General features: G+C 33.2%; 2 protein-coding genes across 3 annotated transcripts in view; one reads left to right on the top strand and one right to left on the bottom strand.

Moving 5' to 3' along the window:
* The window catches only part of PCB (Pyruvate carboxylase), a 61,395-nt gene extending 59,602 nt beyond the window's left edge, over positions 1-1,793 (top strand). For both annotated transcript variants that reach the window (XM_088235065.1, XM_088235064.1), the window contains one exon: positions 159-1,793. In XM_088235065.1, the coding sequence (XP_088091191.1) occupies positions 159-331 (173 nt within the window). In that variant the 3' untranslated portion in view covers positions 332-1,793. The remainder of the gene's footprint in view (positions 1-158) is intronic.
* Positions 1,794-5,716: 3,923 nt separating this feature from the next.
* On the bottom strand, positions 5,717-10,848 carry LOC148275887 (uncharacterized). The gene is made up of 4 exons (XM_088235069.1): positions 10,556-10,848; positions 8,332-9,536; positions 7,902-8,036; positions 5,717-6,325 (listed from the first exon to the last, which is right to left on the bottom strand). Exons 2-4 carry the CDS (start codon positions 9,505-9,507, stop codon positions 6,251-6,253), a joined length of 1,386 nt encoding a protein of 461 aa, XP_088091195.1. The 5' UTR covers positions 9,508-9,536; positions 10,556-10,848; the 3' UTR covers positions 5,717-6,250.
* Positions 10,849-24,431: the final 13,583 nt, after the last annotated feature.

The raw sequence follows: 24,431 nt of genomic DNA, 5'->3' as shown, positions 1-24,431 counted from the left end.
TTTATTATACGTATTGTTCTGAGTTGCCTCGATTCTTGTTTTTGGGAGTCTGATACATTCACCACAGGATTTCTATCCTAATGAATTTTTGTATTACGCTGTAGGCACCTTTAGAATATAAAATTTGCAATACCATTTCTTTGAATGTTGTTTTGCAGAAATTAAAGTTAAGGAAGGTGACAAGGTTGAGAAAGGTGCCGCTCTCGCCGTTATATCCGCCATGAAGATGGAGATGGTCGTCCAAGCGCCGATGGCTGGAGTTATCAAGTCTCTAGAAATTAGTAACGGCCTCAAACTGGAAGGGGATGATCTCATCTGCACCATCGAGTAGACTGACATCGTATCACAGGTCACCTCGTTATTTATCCAACTGATTCAGTTGAGTGTTACCTTCAAATAGATGATTTGAACTTATTACGATTTAGTAAAACTATGGCTGACACTACTGTCCATACGTATGACTATTTCCTTTAATTATTATTTAGTAATTAAACGCATCACAATTTAGAATCTAAGTATACAACTAATTTCACATTTTGTTAATAATTTTCATCACAATATTTAAAAAATATAATGTGATAATTATTGTTATTGTTACATAGTTTTCTATACTCTTACCTCCTATCCATAGCTGTTTTTTACAATATTGCTATCAATATTACTAGTCTACAGCACAAACTCAATTTTAATGTATTTATTTAAAACAGTTGCAGCACAGGTGTTTTCACTATTGAAAAATAATAAATATGAACAGATAAAACTGAAATTTATGTGAGAGTTTTTTAGTGAAGATTTTTTACTGAAAGTTATGGCAAGAATATTTGTTTCCATGAAACATTTCTTTGTCTTAATATTTTGAATGGTTTTAGTTTGAGCTATGACATTATACATTTCATATAATATATAAATTAAAATTTAGTTTTAGATTTATTATGACTAACTAATACAAAGACATGTTCATTTTTGTAAAACTTTACTAGGCTAAAAATCCTATTAGATTAAAATTAATATTAGCTATTTCAAAATGTTAGATAAAGTTTTCTATTTGGATTATCCATCTGTCTATAGCTAAACATGTCAATCTTTTCTGGATTATTCAATATTATTTGTAATTTTGGAGTGTCAAATTAAAATTTGAATATGGTGAAATTATCATATTAAATTCAACTACAATTTGGTGATTATAGTTTTTTTTTTACTCTATTTGAATATCTGTAGCTGAAATTTTGAACTGTGATCAAGTTGATGTATTTGTAGAATGATAAAAAATGTATGAAAAAAAGCCTTGATAAAATTACAACTTTAGCATTGTCAATTAAAAAATGCCAATTATTTTTTTTTCAAAAAGTGATTGCCTTTGAAAGAGTTTATTGTTGTTGATGTGTATAACACAAATAAAATATTTATAATTAGTTTTAGAACGAACAATATGAAGAGATTATGTAGATATGTGAATATTGTTTCTTATTATTAATTTTTTTATGATTTTTTTTAATTAATGCTGGTTTTGGGTCCTGTTTTGATTACAAATTCCTCCAAACCTATTGAAATTCCTTATTCACTTTAAAAATGCATTATTTATTTGTAAATAAGTTTATTTTAAGAATTGAAATGAATGGTGCTGTTGCTGACGATCGATTTATTGTTCTTTTTTTTAAATGTTATGTACCTTTTAGGTTTTTTTTATAAAATAAATATTATACTTATTGCTTTAGCAAACTAAATGAAATTCCATTATTGTTTTATATGATTTTATACTCTTGGGAAATAAATTAATTGTTTAAAAAACACAATGAGTAGTTTTTGTTTTTTTGTTATTGTTTTTTCTTGTAAATGAAAATTCTTGCAATCGTATCAAATTTTCACAGAATCTTTCATTGCAACAGATGTCAAATTAACTAAGTTCCTTTTCCAAGAGAAGGAGATCCATAGAATTCATGGATTACATACATTATTTGGTTTATATGTATAGTCTCATTTTAGTAATATAATTCCTCAATATTATCCACAACGGTGGATATTAATATTATTATTATTATTATTAACAATTAATAATAATACACTATCAGCTATTAAGCTGACGCGTGTATATCAAGTGTACATGCTTATTAAACATTATACATTGCTGTGTGCATCTTAGTTAACATTCACTGAACTAGCACCAATCACTTTCTCGGGAAGGCCATTCCATTTCTCCACAACTCGTTTTCAGGAAGTTCTTCCAGGGCTGGTATTCCGAACGCGTTTACAGCGCGCTATAATGCGTATTTAGTACGTAAAAACGCGCTATACCGCGCTATGATTTCGTTTAGAATACTAGCCCTGGGGTTGGATGAGAAGGAGGTAGTGTTGAGTTTCAATGTAGGCCTCTGAGATGGCGGTTTTCATTCATAGTGAACATTGATTTCAACTTGGGTAATATAATGATATTGCTCAGTTAAGATTTTGAACGTTTCAATCAAGTCTCCACGCTACCTCCGCTCTTCCAGTGAACTTAACCCGAGCTCTCTTAAGGGGTCCTCGTATGATTTATTTCTTAGAGAAACTACCATTTTAGTTGCTCTCTCTGGACTTTCTCCAACAACTCTGTCTTTTTTAATAGTGGTGTTAAATGACAACAACTATTGTACTGTTTATGAATTTTATTAGTGGGTCGATAGGTACGATGAAGGGATGTGGAATACGCACAAAAGTAAGCTTGTTGTACTTTCTAACATATAATACTTAGTAAATGTACTAACATGGCGATAGGGATAAAACTGTTTTATCAAAGGAGACATATTTAGAATAACTCGGCTCATAAGTGTTCATTTTCTCAGTTGGTATTTAAAATAATATCAACATTTATAATATCATACAACAAGAGAGAGCCAGAAAACAGATGTTTTTATTTTTGTAGCCAGCAGCACAAATGCGGAATACATATTTATCTTAATATATAATAACTCCATTCTTTGTGAGTTGTTGATAAACATTAATTTGTAAAAATTCTAGTTTATTTATGTTTGGTTATTCTCAATGGTTTTATTACATTTTCTCGGTTCTGGGTGTAAGTAGACACTCTTACAAGGAAAGAGAGAATAACATGCTCGTATTAATTTACAAACCCTTCAGTAAGCGAAGGGGCGTAGATTCGGCGCCAGGTACATTTTTGTGGGTTGAATAATAAAACTAAAATAGTTTTGAGACGTCTCTTGTTGTTGGATGGTATACCTAGAACTAATACTTCTCTTAATTCTATATATATATATATATATAAATAGACACTTAACACAGAAGGTCTGTAGAGTAACAAATCTATTATTTAGTGTGTAAAATCCACACTGCCATTCTATACAAGGTACCCTGAAGCTTTCTTAGCTGACGGTGCTTGCATTTTTAGCTTTTCAAGCGATCCATTATATACCAGAGATATAAGAACAAGAATAATTGCTTAGTAAGAAGCTTCGTACATTTTCCAATCAGCACGGTGAAGTTACATCTCGGATTGTTTCCTACGTGAATATGCACCTCTTGGTGATGTAATGAGGTGAAATAACTCGCAATAATAAGGCAATCCTATTATGCCACGTGACCACATATGTAGAACCATTCAAGCCGCTTGCGTAGCAATTTTATTAAATATTTTGATTAATTTATTCAGTATGTCAATGTGAACAATAATAATAATGATGAATCTCAATACAAAATACCACGGCAAATTTCTAAATGGTTGGATTCCGTTCGAGAGGTGTGAGATAATAGTATTCCTTGATCCACGACATAAATCATTTCTATCTAAATAGATAACTCTACACGACATTCTTATCCTTCATATATTTCACTTAGCTGTAACTTTAATACAATTCCTTCAAAATAGGGGTGAAAAAATATAGGTATTTCAATATTTATCTACTCAAATTCAGAGAAGTTGTTTCTGGTCGCTCTGGGGTGGAATACGGTAACAATTTTTCAAAGGGGACACTTAGATCTAATATTCATAAGAATTAAAATGAATATTTCATCAAACTGGCCAAATTAATATGACAATATTATCTCTAAAGGCATAAATATATCCCTTCCTAATATACGTACAATCACATTTAATAAAAATATATTAGATTTGTTCTAATATCAAAGGAAAGGAATTTACAAAAAGGGTGACTTTATCATGAATGCCTAGGAAAATTTGAACATTCTAGAATAAATCAAACAAACTGGATGATATTGTGAAATAGCTAGTGAGGATTACTACGGACATTAGAATGACTTAATTGGAAACGGTGCAGTAACATCGTATTAATAATTTGGAAAAGAAATTGTAGTTACCCAAATATTCACAATCAATTCAGTCTTACGAGAAAAAAATCTAGGGGAGCAAACATCCATTTTCTAACGAATAAAGAATCTCCACAAATATAGTACATTTCTTACTTAGAGCGATGCTTATTGTTTAATATAAGATTAGCAAAGTGAATGTGCACAGCTCATGGTAAGTAACAAGGGATACACAACACTTATATTATTTCTACACATCCATTATTCATTTTACTGCTGATACCTATTTATAACAATTTATAATGATATATTACATATTTGGTGTAGTTAAATTATACTGTTGTCCATCAAACGAGACAAATACTATCACAGAATAAAATTATGAAAAAATTGTTAGTTATTCTTGATCTGTCGTAATATGTTTGTTATTAAATTAATGATGTGTGTGTTTATAAATTAAGTATCGCACCATTTCATTCACACATTATTGAAATGGAAGAATTTTATTTGATGAACTCTGACCGCCTCGTGATATAGCTTACCATGCACAAAGTCTCAAGTTCGATCGATGACAAAGTTGACATAAAACATAAAGTGATAAAATGCAATAATTCACAGGTTCCGGACTGCAAAAACTACGTAAATTTAATTTATGTACTGCATTTATTCATTCCTATTTTTGTAGTATCTTCTTACTATTGTCAAAGTGGAAATAAATTGCAAAAATATATACTCGTCTGATGCAGTAAAACATTATTATTAGATACAATAATTTTCTTTTTTACTTATAAATGAAATCATATGACATGGGATGATATTTTATAAAAAGAATTCTCATTTTTAATACCACTAAGCGACAATTAAGTAAATAGTATTAAAGTAAAAACTATTTCTCGGAACACAGAAGTACATATCATATAAAAATAATTAAAATTACCGTAATTGAAAATTGTGCATATCTGTTTTACAGTAATTTTTTATTTAGTTTAAGTAGCTTTGTAAAATGTTGCATACAATAAAAAAAACCTTTGTTACATTATACCTTATTGAACAAAAATGTACGAGTAATGAGTTAGATTCATTTTTACACTTAAATGCAAAAGTTTAATTTTCTAAATCTGTACAGTCTCGTTAAGGGCTGGTATTTCTATATTAATACCAGAGAGACAGTTTTATAATAATAATTCATTATTGAAGAATGACAACAATAGTAACCAACATAATATATCTTCCGACCAAACATGGTTCATATCACATTCCTTAAATATACAAGCGTTTCATATCTTACCATTTTAATACTTTATTACGATACAGAATATAAATAACACGTTTAAATAAGGTGTGCCCAATATCTTAGAAGGGGGATATTTTATTGCTCAATCATCCTTTTTTATTTGTTTCTACTGAAAAACTTAAGAAAACAAAATATCTGAGTAGTTTGAAGATGTTCTTAGAAGTTGTATATGATTTTTTTTGCACCTTTGCTTAGTAATAATTTTAATATCACTAATTAGTTTGATGACAAATATCTGGTATGCTTGTATTTCTAAATTGTGAGCTCTAACATCATTATGGCACACCTTTGATGAAGTAAGCTTATATAAATTAATCAAAATGTAAATGACTAGTAAATGAGTATAGTAAAAATTACTTCCGATATCTCTCAAAAACTTTTCTGTTATTGGAAATTTAGTTAATTTTCCAATCGAATACATTCCAAACAAACTTGAAATCAATACCTTCATTTTCATTAAAATATTTGATATTTTATACATTTCTCTTTTTGCAATCACCTCCCAGAATGTAGGAGTTTTTGCCCTGAACTGGCGATTTATTGACAGAAACCAACAAAACGTTACATATCCTTACCGAGACACGATAACTGAACATGCAAATCGTCAGTGATAGTAAAGTTTAAATTTGAAATGCGGATGCATCAAATTTGAACTAAGTAATCATAAATGACCAGGTGTTGGGATGTTAAAACGGGTTATTAATCGTCCTCTGAAGGATTGTCAGCAGTCAGCAGAATAGCATTGTCTTCTGCTTGAAGATCTGAAGTTAAATTCTGAAAAAAATGGTTTACGTTGTCGACATTAATTTTGTTTTCTGTTATATATAGTATCAATTTGTAGTAATTGCTGTATTCTGCGGCATATTAAATCAATAAAAAAAGGTTACATATGTAAAATACTCAACACGGTGGGGACATATTTGTGTAATTTAGTTTAAATACACATATATGTATTAAGTCTTGTTTTCCATTGGATTGTTTGGAGCCGTAACATCGATACTGAGGAAAAAAAAAGGAAAAAATGCTCGATGTGTTTGAAATGTGGTGCTATGCATTTCATGAACCGCAAGACGCACAAACGTCTCCATCTTCCAGGATTTATCAAAAAGGGAAGCACTCGCCACAATATGCATAAAAATGTTTTTATTATATTTCGGACATATTGCAAGAAAGAATGGAGAGAGCAACCAAAAGGATGGTTTTATGGTAAGTACTTATTTATATACAATAAACTCAAACAAAGTAGGATTTGATGGTATGGTCAAGTCATGCGTAGAGATGAGAACTGTTTATTTATTTCAATCTTTAAGTACAAAGAATAAGTACTTTGGCGGACTTATTGCAGACTATTGCTAAAATCACCAGCAAGAAGAGTGCTCAACATCCCAGCTAAACCTAGAGGTAGAGGCAGACCTCCTGCAAAATGGTGGTCTACTATTGAGGATTTGGCACCACAAAATATTCCCATTGTGACAACCCGGGACAGAAGATCCTGGAGCTTGCGTACAAGGAGGTCCGAACCTGAATGAAGGATTTTTTTCACCATTTTCAGGAGAAGTGAACAAGTTTGGATTTTGTCTAAGGGAACAGGCCATTGCAGGAGACTGCCACGAGACATTGAATAGATTTATATACTATTAATCGTGTTGTCTAGATCTTGCATGTTTCCACTTTCCATTATGTTGTATCCCAACTCAACACAGGGCTATTTGCCTCATAGAGTTAGGGATATGTCTTTATTTATTTGTAATATGTATATTTGTATGAATAAATAAATGAAAAAATTAAATAATGATATGAAATGAACCAGAATATAGGAGCAGGAAGAAGAAAACTTAACTGCATACTTTAGATATTTAAAAGAAAACAAAACTTGTATTGTACTAGAAATGGAAATATCGATCACGCACACAAAAGTAAAATAAACAGCACTAACGACAAGGGCCCATTGGGTGTGAGATGTGGGAGTGGGAGTTTCTACCCTGCCAGCACCTCTTATCACACATGTCATGAACGTGGGCCCCGGCTATACCATGTTAGCTTGCTAGGAATCAAATACAGGACCTCAAGAATGGTAGACAAACGCACAAATCTGAGAGCAGCCGTCGAGTTGAAAACACTCATCCCGGGTTGTGGTTCTATTTCACACACAGAACTCTCTTCATCTGCCTGGACACTGAGATGTTCCCATTGAACCTTTTATACAATTTTTTCTAAAACACCCTCCATGCGGAAGCTGTAAATACACCCCTGACGGTAATTTCAATACAAGTGGAACACAAAATGCTTTGCAATCTGGGATCCGTCTGGAAAAGAATAAACCAATAATTACGATAATTATTATCCTTACCCCAATTTCTTGTATCCTCTTCTTACAGCGTTGTCTGCGTCGGAGGGCATAGCAGAGTACGGCGAGGACCAACAGGGCGGAGACTGCTGCAGATAAGATGGCCGGTAGGAGAAGATTATCTCGGGCACTGTAGTCCTACAAATATTGGATTTTAGAGTATTTAATCAAATATTTTACCTAAGTATACAAAATTCTGGTGTTAGATTAAAGAGTGACATTAGTAATAACAAATTTATCTTTCTCAACTCCACCTGGGGTTTTTGTAAAAACTGTGTTGTAATGTTTGTATGATTTGAGTCATAAGTTTAGAAATCTTAACATTTCTGCAAGATAATGAATATTTTATTCTATGTAGATTAGCTACATGTAATGACTGCCTATAATGAGTACTACTTACTGTTAAGTATACAATTGCAGAGGTAACACTTACAGTCCATTGGAAGTATGAAGAAGGATCTACGAATGGCCACCGCGTCTGCAGCCAAGATGATTTGGTTTGGGACATCTTCACATCATCGCTGCCGACACTTTGGATGGGCAAGTCATCCTCGTAATCTTCGTTGTCATCATCCAAAATACGTTCCTTAGTTTCCATGAATGTCGTATACATTTTTGTCTTATTTTTATCTTTGCCAAATAGTTTATCATTAATACTGTCCAAGAGAGCCGCTGTGTTGTTTACAGCTGGTATTGCGGTATACACAGAAGGAGTTGTAGGTGTTGTTTGAATCGAGGATTGTTTTGTAGATTTGACTTTCATCACGGGGGACTTGTTTATGATAAGGGGCGATTTTTTGGTATTACTAGTTACAGTCGGGGGAGGTTTAGTGAGATCGTAATCCTCGTCATCGTCATCTTCGTAATCTGTCCAATTTATCTTGTCGTGTCCCAACATGAGATCTGTATTACTTTCCCGCTGATGAGTCGGGAAAAGGGAAGACAGCTTTTCGACCGCCTTCACGGTTGTCGGTTCAGGCTTTTCCGTAGTTACGGGCGGCGTGAACGTGGAGGATTGAAGTCGCTTCAGTGCCGGCATGATCCATTCCTGCTTCGCAGTAGACGGGGCAGGGGAGGAAGTAGAAGGGCGGAGAATGCTCGACAATGCAGTGGGGGAAGAGTCCGAGGAGGAAGAAGCGCTCAGTCCGTCAAGAGTGAAGGCAGTCTCGGAGGCGAGTGTGGCCGCGTTATGAGTGGTGGTCTCTTTCTGGGGATCGACGACGACTTCTTGGGAGAGCTCCTTTTTCTTGCTCTGGCTCTTCTCCGACGGGTCGGTCGCGACAAGGCGACTGCTCTGGGCGACCCATATCTCGCGCTCGGTCTTCGCCGGTTTTGATGTCGGCTCGAAGGAAATGATTCCGGTCATCATGAGGAGGGCGACGACGGCTCCCCCGATCATCAGCAAGGCGAAGATAACCGCGGTGATGTAGTAGAGGTGCAGCAGCAGCTGCAGGGTCAACTTCTGACAGCACGTCTTGGGTTCCGGGAGGGGGCTGTAGTCGCGCCCCGTCCCCTTGCCCTTCCCCCCGCTACTATTCAGGACCTCCTCAGTCTGAGGGAGGATGGTGTACTGGAGACTGTTTTCACCCTGACGCACCGTTTTGTACATTTTTATTTATTATTTGATATTTCCTTATCCTGAAATAAAAGAAACTATAGTCCTTAAAATATTGCTTGATTAGAATGACAGTTGTCAGCATAAGGGACGACATAACTTTGTAGTAACATCTAAGGAGTTATTTATATTGACACGAAAAACCATTCGTATCTGGCATGTTAATTTATTTTTGAATACAATGCTTGACATATAAATCAACATAATTATATAAAATCTACTTTAAAACAACAAAAGAAAATTAAAATAAACCTAACTATTAACGACGTTCTTACAAGGTTACGTCATTTTGCAAAAATGTTAAAGATGGGACAAATTGTTTAATGTAAATCGATCGATTAAAAAATAATTAATTTGTTGTTGTTTATGAAAAAAAGTATTTAATCTTATTTTTTTAGTAAATAATTGTCTTAAACACACTATAATGGCTTGTTTTTGGCGTTTTTTTAAATCAATTTTCGGAAACAGAGTCTCATGTTTGCATGAAAAACTGATAAAATCGATTTGATCGGTACATGATCAGTGATCAGTAATTTCCATCACTAGTGACATTAGTTTGGCAGCTGTCATTTTAAGGACTATAATTATTTCTCTTTCTCTTTCCATTTATCTAAATAATTTATTAAACTCTCGTCCAAGGGTTCTGGTTGTATTTCACACACAGAACTGTATTTTTCACCCGCCTGCACACATATTTTGGACATACTGCGCAATGTAGAGGGCTTTAAAATATAATATTGGATCTACCATTTTGCTGTAGGTATATATTAAAGCTTCGCGTGTCTCCCTATTTTTAGGTTTCGTGATAAGTAATACGCAAAAAATATTATTTGAGGCTGTAGGAGTATTTCAAAACGTACACGCAATCAGATCAATAGCAATCGAAGCGGAAATTTTTGGTTACATTCATTTTAGATTCTCACTAGGAAATTGTAAAACTGCATCGCTTCATTTAAGGGTTGGAATCTTTCGGCTTCGATTGATCTATTTATTATTTATAAATTTACTTTAACCTAATACGGATCAAAGGTTGGTTATTTACCTAAAAACGGTACTGCAAAATCACCGCACAAATTCACATATACTTCTATAAAAACATTTGCTTTTAAATTCTTTTTTAAACACGAAATTATACGCGAATGTTCGCCACGCAGCTAAAGCATTAGATGTTACACAAATAGTTCTAATTCGGCGGATTATTTCACCGGCCGATAAGTGGTTCCCCTGTAGCACCCGCTTGACTTTGCGGGCGTCTTTTATTCGCAGCCGAAATATGGAAAACCGAACGGCATTAGAGAAAACAGCAACTCGATAAGGGTAAAATAGGGGTTGGGTAGTGCGCAGGTCTGCGTTCATCGAACGGAAAACTACGCTGTGAAGTTTGCTGCACTACACCGCGGGAAATGTGGCGGGAGCTTTGAAGTTTTGAATGCAAGTAAGAATCTTAGACGAAGTGAAAAAAAATCTTCTAAAACATTCAGATTAGTCATTCAACTGAAAAATAAAATTGATACAGCATATATATATATATTTGTATATGCATATTTGGATAATTTATAAGGCGCCGTTTTTGTGAAAATCCCCTTAAAGGCGCTGTACAATAAATAAATATCCAACCACGAGCTTGCAGCTACAGAGCGCATGGACGGTTGGGATTCTTGTTCCTCGTCTCCAATTATGATATACAGGAGCTAGATTACAGCACGTCTTGCTGCTACAGAGCGAATAGACAATAATTTTCATTTTTTATTTGACAATAAAGTTTAGAGATTTAGTGATGTTAAAAAAATAAAAAAAAACAAATTTATAAAAATGGAAGTTAGATTACAACAAGTATTGCAGCTACTGAGCGCATGGGCGGTTGGAATTCTAGACCTCATTTACTAATTTTTTAAATTTTTTTTCACTTCTGGGATTAAACTAATTGGACATGATCAATTCGAAATTCTTTTTGGAAGCCACCAGATCTGAATATCTAACATGACTTATAACAGGGCCACGGATAGTAGCGAGAAGCTTCATTCGGTAATCATAGAGAGGGGGAAAGGAACAAGACCACAGAATGTGTTCAGAAGATTGATTAGGATGTCCGCAGCAGCACGAAGGGGAATCAACAATAGTGAAATATCACTTTTTAAAAACATTTTTAAAGTTAAAGTCCATAAAATACTGTCCAGTAAAAAAAAAATTTTGCTAATTATTAGTAGCATAAAAAGTATTTTGAAATTTGTAATTTTGTGTTCCCGCAAAAACAGTGATTCCATTGGCCACGCCCCTAATACGTCGCGATTTATGTTTATTTGTTCCTCCTATTCAAATTTGTTTCGAAAATTTTCACGAATCTTGACGTCATAACTGCCAAGGCCAAACATGTTGCGTTTTTCTAGCAACGTATTTTTATTAATTTTATTTTTTACATTTATGTATGAAAACATTTCTCCGCAATATCCATATTGATTTCGAAAATACAATGAATTATTCTAAATCCATTTATTTTTATCGGTATTTATAGTATGTGCTATTTCCCTATATTAAAAACAAATAATTTGGTACCAAAAAAGTCAAATATATAAATTACCGAAAACGATTAGGGCAAGTCTGGTCATAAAAAAGTCAATAAGATATTGTTTTAAATTGAATATTACAACCAAAATTATCTTCTTTTTTCAAAAAAAATAATACAATTCTATAAAAAAAGTTTTCAACTAAAGTATTTAATTTTTTTTTTTTAAGTATTACCGAAGGCATAATTTTAAGTAGAAACAAAGGAAAATGTCACAAAAGTGTACGTGATTTAAAATGCTTGTATTTCTTTTCAAAATCAAAAAAATAAAATTTGGCTACGGCCACTTTCATGTTCAATTTATTATCTTCAAATTATTAAAACAAATTTTAGTTCAATACTTAGTCTTTATTGAGATCCCAGATACCTAAGATAAGTCTAAATTTGAAATGACGTAATCTGCCGGTCTAAAAGTAATTATATTTTAGTTACATAAAACTTTTAAGTATATTTTTTAAACTAAAATACCTTTAAAAATTATTGTTTTTTTTATTTTTTTAAAATGGCAAAATAGTATGATTTCCTAATTTTGCGTTCGTTTTACCAGACTACAGCCTTAAATCAGTGTTAAAAAATATGTTTAATTGAACTATTTGACTGTGTTATTTGAAAAACCGTATAAAAATAGTTTAAAACGAAGTTCCAGTGCATTTCTAAATTGGTTAGGGGTGTTTCTAAAGAATGGTTGCCTTATTAGTGTTATGCGGGTAGGAGTAACCTACCCCGTATAATAAATAATAATAAGGGTGAGAACTTGTAGGTATTTATGTAGGTACCCCCAATTAAAATTTATCGTTGAAAGATAAAAGTAACAGAGGGGATGTTTAACAATTCTTCCCATGAGCTAACTAACCTCAATTCGTTATTCAGATGTACTGTCAGGCCGAAAAACTTTTTAAAGTATTATTTGACTTTAAATTAAACATAAAAGATTTCTGTGTCCGTGGAGTTGTCTGTGAAAGATAACTAGTGCACTATTTATTTATTTTATTTTATTTTATTTGGGATACCAACAGTTCTACATACATATTTATAGTAAACAAACAGATATAGTGTATAAACTAATAACAGATTTCCACAAAGTACTTGTATAAAGTTAGTAAAGAAAATATATTACACATTATTTCATTCAAATTATTTATTGACAATTCTTGATGGAATTCCATTGTAATGATGTAATAACTTATATTAACATATAAGTTATTAATTTTAAAAATACTTGTAATAAATAAAAAAATAATGCAATAATAAAATTTAAAAAAAAATACACATAAGTTGATACATATGAAAATGTTATTTTTATGAACTCGTAAATATTTTTCAGTAATCAAAGATTTTTATTTATTTTTAAGAACAGTAAGTTATTGAAAATTGGGCGGGATTAGGACAAGGATGCTTGAAGAGAGGATAAGGAAGGGAAGGGAGATGTATATATTTATTATTATAATGTCTACCAAGTTACAAAATTCGTTTTTAGTGTAAATTTTAAATCTGAAAGAGTGATGTTTGTGTGATCTATGTCTTCAAATTTTGTATTGTATACGGATGATTTTAACTCAATGCCGATGGTTATTCTAAAATGTCATTAATTATCATCATAATTCTTCTGTCAACACCAATTGGTGCACTAGGCACTGCATTGGTATCAATTGTAGCAAATCTGAATTATTTTTATTACATGGAAGGTAAGATGATCAGTCTTACGCTTCTGGTGATAGTCCAGGGAATTAAGAATTATTATTAGAACTATACTACATACAAAATTCCAAAACAAGACGAGGACAGTCGAGACTAATAAACCATGGACTGAAATTATACAATAAACTACCAGACAAAACTAAGCAAAAGACTCAGACAAACTTTTCAAAAGTCGTAAAAAATATGATTATCAACAACAGAGTATATGTAAATAAAAAATTATACATAATTTTTGTAAAATGAATGTAATAATCCGTAGAGGTTAATAAATACATTTGAAAATAAAAAAATAAAAAATATAGTGTAAAACAATTTTTTTTTTTTCACGTTAACTATGCCGGAAATTGAGCGCTTAGCAAATACTAAACTGTGTATGCATCTGTGTCCAAGCAGATGAAGAATACAGTTCTGTATGTGAAATAGAACCAGAACCCTGGACATGTATTATCGACTCGATGGCTGCTCTCAGGGTAAAGTCCTGAATAAGAAAATCGAGCGCACATACGTCCGCCTCGTTGTGTAGGGGTTGGCGCGTTCGCCTATCATTCTTGAGGTCCTGGGCTCGACTCCTGGCAGGGTGGACGTGAAATATGATTTTAAAGGTTTTTTGTACTGCAATATTTCATTGTTATTGGAGTGGGACCTGAAGCGTACGAGTGATTAGCTTACCTTCCAGTATCAAAAGTGATCCTAATACGCGGAAATTAAAGTAGGTACCTTTTGCACCACTGCGTACGGACACGGAAGTGATGACGAGGACAGATTAAGAAAACGCTAACATTTCTTATTCGACCATTTAATTGAACGGGTGGGTTTTGTTTGCTTCTAAAATTCTCAAATAATATTCCGTAATAAGGTCCTCGTCGGCGTCGGCGTCGGCGTCGGCGTCACCCAGATCATAAGACGATGACGCACAAAGCTTGTAATGGAAGTGACGCGTGGCGCATGACGCAGGGGAAATTCGCAAGAATAGGAACACCAAAACCATGTTTTTTTTCCTTAAAGTTACTTTTCAATGAATTATCCATTGTTAGTCATTCGGAAAAATATATTTTGTAATATTTTGCAATAATTGTAGCACGGGGACAGTGAAAGCACTACCTCTACGTACCCGAAAACCGCTTTAAAGACCGTGGGTCGTCCTATCGGTTTCACTCATGCAAAAAAACTTTTTTGTCAATAAACGAATAACTCAATTGAACAATTTTGTAAGCCGCGATTTTAATATGACTTAACTTGCCCCTTCACTGTGAGTAAATAATATGGAGAGTTTACATATCGCATCTTTAGGACGAAAACGACTCAACTGAAAAAAACAATTTTTAGGAAAACTGCAAAAAAATAATGTAAATTGTGACACCTTCGTATTCTTTCGTCGATTGCTTCGTATTTTTCGAAGTAAGCACCAAATTTTGAGTTAAAAGTTATACTGAAGGCATTCAGCTATGAATCTATGAAAAAAAAGCGTGATAAAAATAAATCATTAAAAGTTTAAACAAGATATTTATTTAATGAGTCATTATTAGATTGAAAAAAAAACAAACAAACAAATGCACTTTGATAAATAAGACATTGACATAATTTTTATTAGGTCAGATTAGGTAACCAAACACATATTTTTATTTATTCACGAAATGACATAAACTTAAATAAGTCACTAAGATTATGGGTAAGTCGGAACGAAACAATCACAAAGCTAAATTGGTCCTTTTAATATTAAAAAAAATAAAGTAAAGTTTCCATTTGCATCGGAATAAAATCGACTCAACCGACTTTCGGTCCCTATATGTTTGTCTGCGTTGCGTCCTTAACACAGCAATATAAACACAACACAAATAGCGCCGCTACCGTACTGACATGGAATCTACATTCTCTGAGTAACAAAGAGACCGATGTAACGGTTTTGTTCTATTCCCACCCGAACGTTGCATTTTTTAAAACGCAGAAAGATGGATAATGTTCATTTAAGTCGTTTTATGATCTTAACTCATTTTAAGGTTATTTAAATTTAGTCGTTTTCGTTCTAAATGCGCGTTATATAGGATATTATCATTCTTCCTCATTAGTATAAAGTTTAAGTTTTTATCGAGTAGAGGTCGATTCAAATTTTACTCGAAAACAGGAATAACCTTGAAATCGCATCTAAAATGACGTGTCCTAGTTTCAGGCCGCACGAATCGCCGTTTCGGAAAGGTGACGGACAAACAAACAAACTCAACACAGGACTTTAGTTCCATGGAGTTGGGATTATTATCCCAATAAATGTAACATAAGTATATTGCGAATAAAATGATTTAATAAATAAAAAATAAACACACAGGTGTATTTTCAGTTTTATAAAATAAATGAAGGCAAATTATAGAAAAAAAAATTGAAATAACCCTGCAATAATAAATACACAGGTACATATTTAAAAGTATTTACAATGTAAATTAATATCCATTTGGCAATTCTCGACCTGAGTACGGCCCATTGTTTTGCTGCGAACTGTATCTAACTTAATACCCAATAGTCATATAATAGTTTTCCTACGTTTGGGCTCCTCTATAGCTTGGCGCATTATTACTCTGAGGTATTTTCAGGATCTGAATGCATTGGTTCTTTCATAATAAGACTTAGATTTTTCAAAATCAATAAACTGGATACGAAAATCAAAATGTCATTTCATCAAATTCTGGATTTGCATCCGTCTGCCTCTGAGGTACAAATATATAGTATATAGTCAATGTTAGTTCCACGTTTCTGTAGACGAAATATATTTAACACTGACTCCATATCAGCGTACAAATAGTCACGGACATTAATAATAATCTCGTTAGCAATAGTTTTAAATGCGATTGGCCGATAAAGGATAATAATTGCACATTATTTATCTTCCTCTACAAAACCGATAAAAAAATACTCCCGTCAGACATAAAAAGTACGCTTCGCGTGGGAACTGGGAACATAACAGCTAAGCGGGAGTCTCGGGTTTAAATCCGGGTTGGTGTTTAACCCACACCAGCGAGATTACAAAATAATTATACAATATTACAACACGTGTTGTAATAGCGTTTGGATAATAACACATAACAAAATAAGGTTCAATATTACATTTTTAGAACAGTTATTTAAGTGAAAAGCTTCTCAAGAACTGTTTACTTTTACAATTTCAATTGATTTATTTAATACGTTTAAGTGCATTTCCAAAAATATATTAAAGGCATACACATCACGAAAAAAAAAAGGTTTTCTACTACCACTACCATCACGCCATTTCTCCGTAGGAATAGGCAGATAGAGTGTACCGCCACACACGTCTATCCTGGCATACATTTCTAGCGTCTTCCACATCATACTATCTTAAGTCAGTACTGATTTTACATTTTCTATACTGGCAACTCATATAAGACTGTAAATATTCCGTTCCTTCCCAAATCCTTCCTTTTTCAAATTCTCTTGCTTCTACCGTCCTGTGAGCAAGTTACATGTGACAAGTTGCCTCTCTGATAAATCTTTATCATATACTGCGTCAGCATATTCGTCCAAAGTGATGTGTACTGTTATACAAACAGCTAAATTATACAGTTCATCATCATCTACACAATATCGCAATGGTGAAGTGCTTCATATAGGTGGAAACTTGAGTTTAAATCCGACCAGTATATTCATATATGTAAAAAACATCACCTATTGCCTCTGCAAAAACGTCCTCTTTCCTCCTCGTCAAAAATTGCCTCTGATTCAATCGACTGTTCTGAACTACTATGCAAACTTTCTATCAATGTTCCTTCCAAAGTTTTAAGAAATAACCCTCTTCTTCACATACCTCTTGTTTCATCTAATTATAGGCAAAATTCATGTTTATGGCGAACTTTTAATAATTTTAATGTAATAAATAAATCATTGAACATAGATTTATTTGCAAATAATCTTAATGACGTACGGCGTTTGCTTTCGAAATAATTCGTAGTATTTTTTCTTTTTTTTTAAATTTACATTAAATTACTATTCATTTTATGTTCGAGAATCTCTTTTAACCCACTGTGATGCTACTTGTGAAAACTAGTAATTGGCTTATTTGTTATATATATATATAAGATAATTATAGCTGTTGGCTATCTAAAAAATAAAATAAAAAATAAGAATCAATCGGAAGAACTTTAAAAGTGAGTAACAATTTCCATACCGTCCACTAAACTATAATTCCCGCTATTATCAGTGCTCAATGACTGAGAGGCATTGAACTGACCAAACATTCGTTTTTGGTCCTTCGAGCCGGAATAATATCAATTGTTTCCTAAAATTCATTCCCGATTCCTATTACAGTCTCATTTGAAGTTTTTATCGTTGTTCATTTGTCTTTTTTCCACCGGTGATGCCCAAATTCATACTTCTTGTCATACATGCCCTAAGTTTTGCCTGCTTTTGACATGATCAGACTTAGGATTTTGGTTTATCTTGTCATGCGTATTCCTTGGTCGTCCTCGTCCAACGTTACCGTTCATTCTCGGCATATTATTATTATGGATAACTTATATATCGCCATTTTCGTAATATAATACCTCAAGGGCGCTATTTTGTGTGTATGTATTTTTAACATTTTGAATTTGAAATTCAAGCAAAACAATTTATGCATGTTTTACCATTGCGAAGAAAATTTTATGCTCTACAAGGTATTGCGTTTTTTTACGTTGTACGTATTATTTTTAATGGAATGTCAAGTAGACGAAATTGTGCATTTTCGACACCTTCTGTTCGCGTTTAATCAAGGAAATAAAGCTGCTAAAGATGTTTGAAATATTTGCGCAGTGTAAGGTGAAGAAGCTATGAATTATTGTAAAATAATGAAGGAGAATACATTATTGACAAAAAAGTATATTTGCGTACTTACCTACTTTTACAAAAAATATTTCGATTTTGGGGATATTTCAAACTAGTATTTTTCATGAGTGTGAAAAAGTCCTATTTTAATTCCCATTAAAGTCAATCCCTTATCTTACAAGTAAATTATCAAGGGTACACAGGAAACCCTTGGCTTTTATTAACACCAAGATAACATTACTATAGATAAGGTATGATTTATGGACACGTAAAATTACATTTCATTAGCCTATATACAGATTATGCTGGGATGTTGGAATAAAACCGCATCGTTGGATATAAAATAATTTAAATAAATAAAAAATAAAAAAAATCTCCTAATTCAATTGCAGAACTTATAATATGCCAAATTCGGTGATTAACATTACTTATAACTGTTGTAATTTTTTAAACTGTATAATAATGTTTTGAGTGTGTCCAAATGTTTGCAGACTGGCTGAATTTCCTCTCTATTAGATCTAAATTTGTTGCAACAGAGAGGGAAATTTTTTTTTGAGAAGGGAATATAGAAGTTAAGGCATTTACAAGGCTTATGACCTGTCATTGGATGGTTTAGTAACAAATTTAGATCTAAATAACTTCCTAGGTAGAAAATCCAGCCTGTTTAAAAACATTCGGATATACTCAAAACAATTTGAATTTGACCCACACAATAAAGGTTTTACCACTTGCCACTTTACACACTGTGTAACATTCACCATTCTGCCTATGTTTGAACATTCACATTTCCTCAACTCATCCGTCTGTTGACTCTTGTGATGTATAAGAGCAAAAACCTTTATCATGTGTGTGAGATTCATCCGACTGAATCAATTCATCTACTAGGCAACGCCTGAAAACAATTTTCTAATTTTTCATACTTCTTCTTTTACTAGGTGGTTAATTCAACAATGTTTTGAGTTTGTCCAAATGCTTGCAGACTGGCTGGATTTTATCCCTAGGGAGTTATTCATATTTAAATATATTTCAACAGACAAGGAAAACATTGTTGATAAGGGAATATGAAAGTCTGGGTATTTACAGGGCATATGACCTGTCATTGGGTGGTTTAAGTGGCCAATTTTCCCTCTTAAAGAGTTGAGGAAATGTGAATGTTTAAACATGGGCAGAATGGTGAATGTTACTCAGTGTGTAAAGTGGCCAGTAAACCAGCCAATGACAGGTCATAAGCCCTGTAAATGCCTAGACTTCCATATTCCCTTATCAACAATGTTTTCCCTCTCTGCTGAAATAAATTTAAATATGAATAACTCCCTAGTGAGGAAATCCAACCAGTCTGCAAGCATTTGGACGTACTCGAAACATTGTCACATAATATTACTTTGGAACCCATTTTTTACTACGTTTTACAAAGTACCGCGTAAAAAAGTACCATGGCGGATAGGTTTCTTTGTACCTATAAAAATTAATTCAGGATTTTAAAGAAAAATTCATTGTGTATTATTGAACCTTATTTTTTAAAAATAAAAAATGACTTGAAAATAGTTTTAAAAATTGCGCAAAAAGGTTATTTACTTTATTATAATGTATTATACGCCAATCAAGTAAAATAGCGAAAGAGGAATGTTATAATTATATCACGCATTACACGTCATTGGCTGGTTTAAGTGGCCGCTTTACACGCTGTGTAACATTCTCCATTTTGCCCATATTCGAACATCTATATTCCTTAAATTATTTCATCTCTTGAAGTTAAAGAGCTGAAACCTTTATTTATGCGGGTGAGATTCATCTCATTGAATTATTTCACCTTCATACTAGGCAACGCCTGAAATTTTTATTTTTTCAATTTCAGTCTTTTTTCATGGACCAGGTGGACTAATCATCAATATTTTGAGTTTGTACAAATTTTTGTAGACAAGCACTGGATTCAACTCCCTGGGGAGCTGTTAATATTAACATATTACAACAGTGATGAATAACATTTTAGAGAAGGTAATGTACAAGTCTAGGCATCTACAGGGCTTATGACCTGTCGTTGCCCGGTTTATGAGGTCAGCTGGAAATAATTTAATGGGATGAATCTCTTCCGCTAAAATGAAGATTTCAGCTCTTTAACTTCACAGACATCAATCAATATGTTCAAATATGGGCAGAATGGTGAATTTTACAAAGTGTGTAAAGTGGCCACTTAAACCAGCCAATGATAGGTCATAACCCCTGTAGATGCCTAGACTTCTATATGACCTTCTCTTAAATGTTCTTCATCTCTGTTGTAATATGTTAATATTAACAGATCCCCAGGGAGTTGAATCCAGTCCTTGTCTACAAAAATTTAGACAAACTCAAAATATTGTTGATATCACGAATTGTTAAACTAATGTTTAAAAAAAACAATTTTAGAACTGTGTTATTTCGAATTTCTGTGTCGGCCTCGTGGTGTAATGGTCAGCGCGTTTGCCTACCATGCGAGACGTCTCGGGTTCGATTCCCGGCATGGTTTATTTAAGAGGGTGTTTTCACACCAGAATAAGTCATAGTCCGTGGACTGGTTCCTGAAGCGTAGGACTGATCACCTTACCTTCATGCAACAAAAATGTACCAATACAGTGCCCTATGCACCTAGCATTAGGTGCGGAAAGGGAATGATGATGAATGTACAATTAATATGAGGATTGTAACTATTATGGCTACTGATATTTAGTATTTTAGTTAAAAGTTTGATTCGACTCACGATAAGACATTTTGATTTGATTTTTGACATTGAATGACCTAAAAATAGCTGTTTTAACCGATCTTCTCCTGACACATTTCCTATGTCAGCAATAAAAAGTAAAAAAATAGAAGGACTAACTCGCTTCTATTCCAGACGAGATCTTGAAAAAACATCAAAAGAGACTCACGTCCGAGTCACGGCGTATACTAAATGTATTGTAGCGATCGAAAATATTAATCGGCGAACGACAAATTACCTAAAAGTTTGAATATCAACAGTAACGCAACAAAAAAATATAACAAATAAAATATACAGAGAATAAAATCAATGACAGATATCCACAGAAATACATGAAATACTCGTACAAACATGTGAGTGTGTTTGTGTGAGTGTAAGTGTAAGTGTGTGAGTGGGTGTTATAATAGAATGTGGGTGGACATGTGTGTAAATATCATTGCAAGAGTGTCAAAAATATATATAATATTCAGATTTAGATATAAAATAAGATTTAATAATAGAAACTACCGAGTATTGGACAAAAATATGTGTTTTAAAATACGCATTTTAAATGTTATTTTGTTACAATTAAAGAAATCAATAAAGGGAAAGTTCAAATTATACTCACGAGCTAAGCGTATAAGTGGAGAGTTCTGGGCATAGTTCGTACGAACGCTGGCACATGTAAATATTTTATTAATACAATATTCGTCGCGGTAAACAATTAACTAATACGTGTAGTTTGCCATCGGGTGTTCAGACAGTGAAGATGCCCAGGCAGTAATCTCGTATCTTTTATGGATTCGGCCATAGACAAATACACTAATCTCAATGTCGAGAGAGGAACTAAAAACTCTAATTCATGTAATTGGCTAACATCGAATATTAATCGTTTGCATGTTTTTTTTTATAATATCGACAGTGCCAGAACGTGTACAAGATCTACGCAATTGGTTTCCAGTTTCAGTGCTACAGAGCAGCGTTTATTTGGTATTTTTAGAAACATTTTGAAATAAGTTACCCATCTTTATATATATATAATTCTTCTGTACGTGTGATGTCACTGAACTTTTTCTAAACGGCTTAACCGATTTACGTGCGGTTTTTCACCTTGCATTTGTGTTGGGATTATTTTTTTTCCCATCGCGCAACATTACGCGGTAGCATCACGAATGCGCGTGGCAAAAGTGAGGCATAGTGGGGGAATTATTGGACACAGTCAGATGTATACAAATATGATTCTACGCTCCTTCTGGACTATTCTTATTTCTATGTATACAATATAGACTACACTACAATATCATAATTGGAAACGAGGAACTAGAATTCCAACCGTCCATGCGCTCTGTAGCTGCAAGACGTGTTGGGATATTTATTTATTGTATGGCGCCCTTGAGGTGACTTTCACAAAAATGGCGCTGTATAAATTATCCAAACATTATTATTATTATTATTATACGATGCAATGTCAACAATAAACAAGGTGGGTTAACTTAGATTTTAAGTATTTTGTCAGCAATCCGACTAGCAACCGTGTATTAAAAATATTATTTTTTTTATTTAAAAAAAAAAAAAAATATTTGCGTTCTTATGATTTACCCAAATATTTAATTTTGAGAGCCATTTTCAACGAGTTGCAAATAACTCAGTATTAGAAAATGGAATCAAGTTGGGGTAGAGTGGGATTCGAACCACAGACCTTTGGTCCGTGAGTCCGAGACACTAGCCACAGGACCACAACCCGGTTAAATAATAATTGGACGTTAGTTGAGTCCGTTGCAGGTTGAAGTGAACTAATTGATATTGTAAAGGTGAAGTAAACTCATTGCTTAGATTTCTGTGATAAGTATAAGCCAAGAACTTTTTTCTGGTTTCATATGTTAAAAAAAATGCAAAAACCTCGCAGAATTAAAACTTTGAATGCAAAAGTGTGACCAATTTGCCAGGGGAACAGATATTAGTCAGTGTATGGCGATAATGGTTGTTACAATAAACAATTATTTGCGCACTCAAAATAAAATGGTTTTTGACACCTGTCAACGCCCTAACCCAACTTATAAACGTTCGGTCTGCGCATGCGCGGGACTAAAATGGCCGCCTTTGTTTCTTTTTTTCAATCCTTAGGGCAATCCGTTTATATGCGCCCGTTTGCATACACACATCCACACATCCACACGGTGCGTGGTGTTATGTTTGGGTTTGGAACTGGTTTGACCCGCTCGCAATAAAAAGTCGTGCGATCCAAAATGGCGATAGCCTCTCATTATTGCCATCTTCTTGCCAAAGATACTCGATCGTCGCAATCTGCAGAAATCGTAAGTGAAGGATGCACAATGATTGTTTTGTCGAAGCTAATATTATATGAATGTAAACAAAATTCCGGAAAAGAAAAATAGTTAACCAAGAAAACAAATTGAATTGAATGACTGAAATATCTTTTTGAGTTGTGTAACGTTTTTTGACTAAACTATCGTCCTTAAAATATAGCTTGATTAGAATGACAGTTGTCAGCAAAAGTGACGACATAACTTTGTAGTAACGTCTAAGGAGTGATTTATATTGACACACGAAAAAGCATTCGTATCTGGAATGTTAATTAATTTTTTTAATACAATACTTGACACTTAAATCAATATAATTATATAAACCAGCTTTAGAAAAAAAACCTAGTTACGTCATTTTGCTAAAATGTTAGAGATGGACAAATTGATCGAATAAAAAATAATTAATTTGTTGTTGTACATGAAAAAAAGTACTTTATCTTATTTTTAGTAAATAATTGTCTTAAACACACTATAATAGACTTGTTTTTGCGTTTTTATATCAATTTTCGGAAACAGAGTCTTATGTTTGCATGAAAAAAAAAATAAAATCGAATTAGTCGGTACATGATCAGTGATCAGTAATTTCCCATTACTAGTGACATTACTTTGGCAGCTGTCATTTTAATCATGCTATATTTTAAGGACTTTAATTGGAAAAAATATTTTTATTATGAGATTTCTCTTTTCGTCTTCTTGGGATATTTTGAAATTTGAGAATTTCGTTAGGTTCATAAAGAGTTCGTCGGCATTTCTCAATTGTGTTTTTCTGGACTATTATAGTTGAAAAATGTTGAAGAATTCAAAACTGCTTGTGGTA

The sequence above is a fragment of the Micrasema longulum genome, unplaced genomic scaffold (assembly GCF_059751315.1).
Source record: "Micrasema longulum isolate JH-2025_06_02 unplaced genomic scaffold, ASM5975131v1 h1tg001320l, whole genome shotgun sequence".
Classification (NCBI taxonomy): Eukaryota; Metazoa; Arthropoda; class Insecta; order Trichoptera; family Brachycentridae; genus Micrasema; species Micrasema longulum.
This window is presented reverse-complemented; position numbering and strand designations above follow the sequence as displayed.